A 6736-nucleotide genomic window follows, 5' to 3' on the forward strand; every position below is an offset into this window, starting at 1 on the left:
TGGGCTCATCTCCTGAGGGGCTATCATTCCATCTCTTGAGTCTCACAATCTAGTGACTAAGCTTTTAGCATTGACAGTCTTCGATTTTAACTTACAGATAAGATAGAGCCTTTCTGTAAAATGATCCTGACAATAGCTTCCTTTATTAAAACTCTGCAGGCACCAGTCTTCATGTGTATTATCATTCAACTCTCAAAGTCACTGAAAGGATGGGGATGGGGTGAGTTATCACATGTGCTTGAGAAACGAGAAAATAGCAGTAAAAGGGCTAAATGCACTGTCCATTGTAGCATCCACAGTGGTGGCAGGACTGGATTTCCCATCCAGCTTAATCTATCTGCAAAGCCAACGTGTTTCTGTCTTGTTCCTGTCGGTTTGACTCTAGAAACAACTACTGACCCCCAGTGAAGGGGCTTCCCACCTAGGAAAGCTGAATGCATTAGACCATGTCTTCAAGACAGCTGTATAGGGTCTTCCTTGCCAACCTAGCCTGCTTGCCAAGGCACCTTTCCAAATCTTGCGTCAGGAGATATAATCCTTACCCTCTGGCTGGCCCTGGGACTTATTTTGAACCATTAGATAGCATTTTTAATGATGTGTCCTGCCTGCATCCACAGCTCTCAAAAACTGTGAGTAAATAGCATGGGGGTTACAAGTTATTAAGTCTTCTGCAAGTCAGAATATAGCACTCATAATGAAAATCTGTAAGATGGCTAGTTGGTAAGAGAGGCAAATACAAAATGTCCTAATGCTAATGCTCTATTAACAACCATAGAGAAAGAACAGGACTCCCCTGGGTAGCTGTGGCACCACTCCCTGATCCTGCCTTAGAGTTACAGCTTAGAACCTGATCAGTAAGGCCCTTAGGTCTGGATAAAAATGCTCTCCCTCCATAAGCTCATGTATGACTACAAGGTGGCAAGGTTTAGGGGGACTGTGAAATCTTTGGGATATGTAACTCAGGGGCAGCTGTTCATCTCTGGGAGCCATCCTTGAAGGTCACATCTGTTTCTGGTGTGAGTTTGATGCTACTTGATAGGACTGCTGAGGGAGGAAATACAGCACACATTGTCTGTCGACAGTCAAGCCTCTCTGCCATACCTTCTCCATCATGGTGCACGAAGCAAAGCAAACCCTTCTCTCCTGAGTCTTTTCAATCAGATATTTTGTCACCGCAAAAAGAAAACACCTAAATGCTGAAAACGGGTGCTAAGACGTGAGATTACTGCTGGGGCACATCTGACCGTGTTCTTTGTAAGCATTTGGAGCTAGCTTAGAGGAAAAATGTGGAAGAGTTGACAGCTCTGGTCTGGGGAGGCATTAGGGCTCTAAAGCTGAGCTTAGTGAACTATGATGGTGAAAGTCTGCGAGACTGGAATGCACTAGGAAAGGAGGCGATAAGGATTGTACTCACAGGGTCGCAGATAGGAACAAGGACTCTACCAGAAATTAGATTTCAGGCCATTAATGTTACATTCCGGCAAAGACTCTAGCTAGGCTCTGCTCTAGTTCTGAACATCTGAGTGGGGCTGAATTAAACACTAATAGATTGATATATAGACTGGAGGAAATTTCAAAGGAGCATACCTTTCAAATGGTGGCATGGTTAATGCTTTCTGCTTTCAGCCAAATTTACAGTAAGCAGAAAGTAGTTCCCAAAACATGTGAAAATCAAGTTGCTCAGATAAGGAAGGACTAAAAATGAGACACAAAACTCAAACGTAGGTAGTGCTTCTGTGACTACTAGAAACTGGCATCATCAAGCAGAAGCTGGGTGCTTTATACTGGAACTAGAGCAGAGGTAATTTGAAACCAAGACCATGGTCTGGGTGTTAGGGAGCAATGAAACTTAAAAGGTTTCCTTTTAAAGAGTAGAGTAAGAGAAGACATCGCTGCTGTGTGTGTGTGGGGGGGGGGTATACAAAGAGGACTACTCAAGACAGCAATTTTCCTAGTTCAGCTATTCATTTAGATATTTCTGTAGTTAGAACCCAGGGTGTTCAGCTCCGTCTTGGTCTGTCATCAGACCTGGATGCTAGATTTTTCAGGCATGCCAATTGTAGGTTATATGGAGACAAAGGCTTGTACAAAGGTTGTAGGAAGGAAAAATAAAAGACTATGAAGGCAGGAAATGAGTACATGGGTGGGATTGCCTGAATGGAGCTGCTCAGAGAGGTATGTGTGAATGTGAATCCATAGAGGTGAAGCCCAAGTTTCACTTCTACAGCACAGATACTAAAATGGGAATTAGTGCCTTCATACAAAAGAAAACAATGTACTCGTAAGCCAGGAGACCATAGCCTTGCTGCTTTTAGAAAGCATGGGTAAATGGGTTTAGGCTCGAAAGTCAAGGGAATGTGAGCAGGCGTTACAGAACACATGATTCAATGACGCAATTAAAGTTAATGTTATAGCCTCAGGCCAGTAGCTCTGACTTGAAGTGTGAGTATAAACCTTGATAAATAGACCACAGGCAGATAGATTGCCCAATGGGAAGCCATTCAAGGAAAAGACCTTGGAGTGGGCAGAAAAGCGATGATGGGAACACATGACCTGTCTCTGCTGTCTCTTTCTTCTCCTTAGCAAGCGTACTGCCTCTGCCCCATGGCTGCAGTGGTTCTTAGATGAACCTGTCACTGGAATGTGATGTGTTTCCTCTACTACCCTGATCTTGTTTTATGTGTTACGTGTGTTTGTACAAATACAACCACAAGCATGAGGAGAATAATAAAGAACAAAAGTTAAGGTCTTCCGGATGATATGTGAGCGGAAGCTTTCAGCCTGCACACCCAGCTACATGCAGCTCAGGCTTCAGTTTCCGCCTTTACCCTACCATTTCTACCTCCACCTTACTGCCACGCTTTCCGTATCACAGGCTCCTCTTTAAGACCTGGCTCCAACTTTCTCAAAGACCTTGTCTTTGCTTTCTAGTCAATTAGATCATTATCTTTTCTATGGGGCGCTTTGTAAAAATATGTTTTAAACCATCTCTAACATACTCGTGTACACATCTGCATCCATCATGGACTGTGAATATCTCCAGGACAGGGTGGGTATACTATAGTGTACAATGAGTATGTAATTATTATTTTTGTGTGTGTGTGTGGACTAAATAAATAAAAGAGAATATTGCAAAGACTTTTTGGAGTCAAGTAATTTAAATTAAAAAATTTAAAATGCAGAACACAGTCACTCACCAAACGGAAAACTGATATTTCTCCAGTTCCTCTAGGTAAGACATATCCCCCAGATAATCTTCAGGATCTTCAGGTCTCCACGCAGTAGATCTTTCCTTCACAGCCGAACTATTCCCCTTGTTAGGAAAGTTAATAAATGAAAAAAATGAGGTATTTTATTAATAGTAGTTAAAATGTTCACCTACATTTCTCCCAGATGACCTATAGAATCACCAATTACAAAATACGTTAGTGATATTTCTTGCATTCCTTCCTACTTGGCATTCTCTCATAAACTCTTCCCTGCACAACTATAAGAACCTGGGGTATTCTCCGTGTTAAAGCACACTAAATGGCATCTCTAACTGTTCTTGCAATTAAACAGTAAATGTAACCATGATTATGCTATGCTACCCAATCAGGATTTTGGCTCCCAGTGACAAAAATGTAACTTATATCAATTCTTAGCAAAAGCCATTTGAAAGGAGATTTAAATAGCCAGGTGTAGAGTTGAAGTAGGTAGCTGGATTCCAAAAACAGGATACAAGGATTTGGTGAGTCCTTAAGATTCTGCCCACTTCTATTCCATGCTCTAGCAGACCATTGCGTACTAGCTTTGCCACTGTTAACCTCTGAGTCCCTAACCTAGGACCTTCATCAGCGTAACCTTAAGCTCAGCACTTGCATAGTGTCTGTGAATCTAACTTATTAGCATTTGAAAGAATCATGTGACATGATGCTGTACCTAGAGACCTGTCATCTAACCTATGATATTTGGGAGCCCTGAGCTGGTAGAGAGTGGGGGAGTAAAAGCAGGGAAGCCAGCAGGGCCCTCTCTTCTGCTTCCACCAAAACACCTCAAGCTTTAACTGTATCATATATGGCCGTCTCCCGGAAGATTGTAATACAAAGACCAGTTAGAAAAAGTAGTTTGAAGGATATGAGCCCAGAACAGTCAAACACTGGGTGCTGAATTTATAACAGCTGCCTTAAAACCCTTTCTCTTCCTCATGCTTTCTGTTGTCATTTGTTAGGGGCCAGTTGTTTGAAATTCCTTGATCTATGCTGATCCAAGTTTCGGCATAGCTCAGAGTTTATTTTGCAATTGCCAAATTCGGCTTTGAGTCGGCAGGTTGCAGTAACCCGGAAGGCCATAGAAACCCAGGTGGAGCCAATATGTCATCAAATCCCCAGTGAACCCCATGAGGCTTATTTCTTTTATATGGAATTGATTGGTTTGATTACTTTAAGAACAAAATCCGGTTATGACAGCCATGAATTTGAAATACTTTTTATTGTGGTCCTTTTTATCTTTCTTAGCCTGTAGAGCTCTTCAAACAATGAAAATCATTCTGATCAGATTATTCACACTGGTGTTCTTAATTACCTCATTGCTACGGGAGGTGAAGAGTGTCAAAATTCTTGGGGAATATATGAGATCTTTGAATCATCCCACATGTCTTTGTAGCCATTTAAATTATAAGTTGATTCCACTTCTTTATGGGTTTCATGTTTTAGTCTATCTTCCTTGATAGAAAGCTGAAACAGGACCTGGAGAGAGAAGTCAGTGGCTAAGAGCCACTGCTCTTCCAGAAGACCTGGGTTTGATTCCCAGCAGCCCCTTGGCAGCTGACAAGCTTCTGTATGTGACCCTAGTCCTAAAGGATCCTAAGGGTAACGAGCATGCACATAGTTCAAAGACATACATGCAGGGAACACTCATATACATAAATGTAATAAACAAAAATAAACAAAACCTGAAGTAGATGTCAATAGCTATTGTATTGACTAGGCTTACCCACTGGCTACCTTGTTCCATGAAAATGCAGGTAGTTTAAGCTAGAGACCATTGGTATTGCTTTCTATTTGGTTAGTCTATGAATATCTATCCTGTTTCTCAACTAAACCTGACAAAGGTGGGATTCAGTATATCTCATTGGGTCTTTCCCATCACATAGCATGATAATAAGACCATGCTAGATGCTCAAGAAGTGATTGTTAGGTCATTTCACCCACATTACAAATAGCAATAATGAATGTCACCTCCAGCTGTTAAGTCATAAAGAAAAATATGGACAAATTCTGAAACTCAAGAAAGTCTCCTAAACCTTCATATTTTCTTTAAAGAATAAACACCTTAGTTTATATACTAAATATACTTCAAAAATGTGTCTTGAGAGGTTTTAGAAACCTAAATGCATAGTTCCCATGAGAAACTAAACAGACTATCAATAGAAGATGTACACGCATGTCCTTCCTATGCTTGCCGAGTACAGATGTACATGGCTCATGGAACAAAGGCTTAGTCTTAGAAATAGAGACACTTGTTTTACACAGATCAGATCTTGGTTTCCTAAAAGTCAACTCAGACTTATTTATACTTATAATTATATTATAACCTATTATGATTTTCTTTATAAACAGAAATCATAGACATGTGTATATAAAATGATAAACATATTTTAAATATTGTATTTAATACTGTGTATTTACATTTTAAAAACAATATTGTATCATATACTTATTATATATACTGTTATAATACCTTTATAGTATAATTATTATTTATGTAGTTCTTAGGAGGGAGGACCTAGCTCACAAATGTTTTATTTTTTTAATTTCATTCGATTTTTAATTCTGTCTAAATGTGTGTGTCTGAATATGAGTATGTGCACATTTGAGTGCAGGTGTGCACGAGGACAAAGCTGTGAGATTCCCCGGGCCTGAGTTACAGACAGTTGTAAACCACCTGATACAGGTGCTAGAATGGAACTCAGATCCCTTGCAAGAGAAGTACATCCTCTCAACCCTTGAGCTATCTCTCCAGCCCTCTGATGTTTTATAATATTAATAGATAAGCAAATCTGCACTGGATGGTGTGGCATAAGTGATCAGGGGGTTGTGTAACCCTCTCTCTGGTTCAGAGGGGTGAAGACATGGGGATTCCAGTGGAGAGAGAGAGCAGGGACATAGCTCTGTAGAGAAGTCTTACTGGGTCAGCACAGTGAGGCCCCAGTCAGCAGCAGCCCTATATCCCGGACACCTTGCAGGGGCTTTGAGCATGATGTGTAGGGAAGATGTTCACCTGCCCATCTGGCTAGATAATGAGCAAGGGATTGTTCTCATCAAAGGAGGAGGGCCTGAAAAGAGGAAACAGAGCCTGAAGACGGAATCCTGAGGATTACACATGCTTTTGAACTGGCCTGGGAAGAACAGAAGACAGCTAGGGAAAGCACCTTGCCAGTGAGAGCAACGCTTGCCTTAACAGTGTACTTTTTTTTTTTTTTTTTTTTTGACAGCAGGCAGGAGAGGAAGATTTGAGGCTGAGGCCTGTGTTAATAAGATCACAGAATTGCACGCCATGGACAACAAAAATGCCAGGTGCACATAGGAATCAAAGCAAATTAACATGACATGCCCTTGTTTCTGTTGTTGCTGCTAATACCATCCATATATGTATACACACACATGCAGATGATAGAGATAGAGATAGAGATAGAGATAGAGATAGAGATAGAGATAGAGATAGAGATAGAGATGATAGAGATAGAGATAGAGAT

General features: G+C 40.9%; 1 protein-coding gene across 1 annotated transcript in view; it reads right to left on the minus strand.

The window, feature by feature from the left end:
* Ofcc1 (orofacial cleft 1 candidate 1) overlaps positions 1-6736 on the minus strand; it is a 281087-nt gene that overhangs the window by 134334 nt on the left and 140017 nt on the right. Inside the window, exon 12 of the mRNA XM_021180950.1 lies at positions 3198-3313. Within this exon, the coding sequence (XP_021036609.1) occupies positions 3198-3313 (116 nt within the window). The remainder of the gene's footprint in view (positions 1-3197; positions 3314-6736) is intronic.

The sequence above is a fragment of the Mus caroli genome, chromosome 13 (assembly GCF_900094665.2).
Source record: "Mus caroli chromosome 13, CAROLI_EIJ_v1.1, whole genome shotgun sequence".
Classification (NCBI taxonomy): Eukaryota; Metazoa; Chordata; class Mammalia; order Rodentia; family Muridae; genus Mus; species Mus caroli.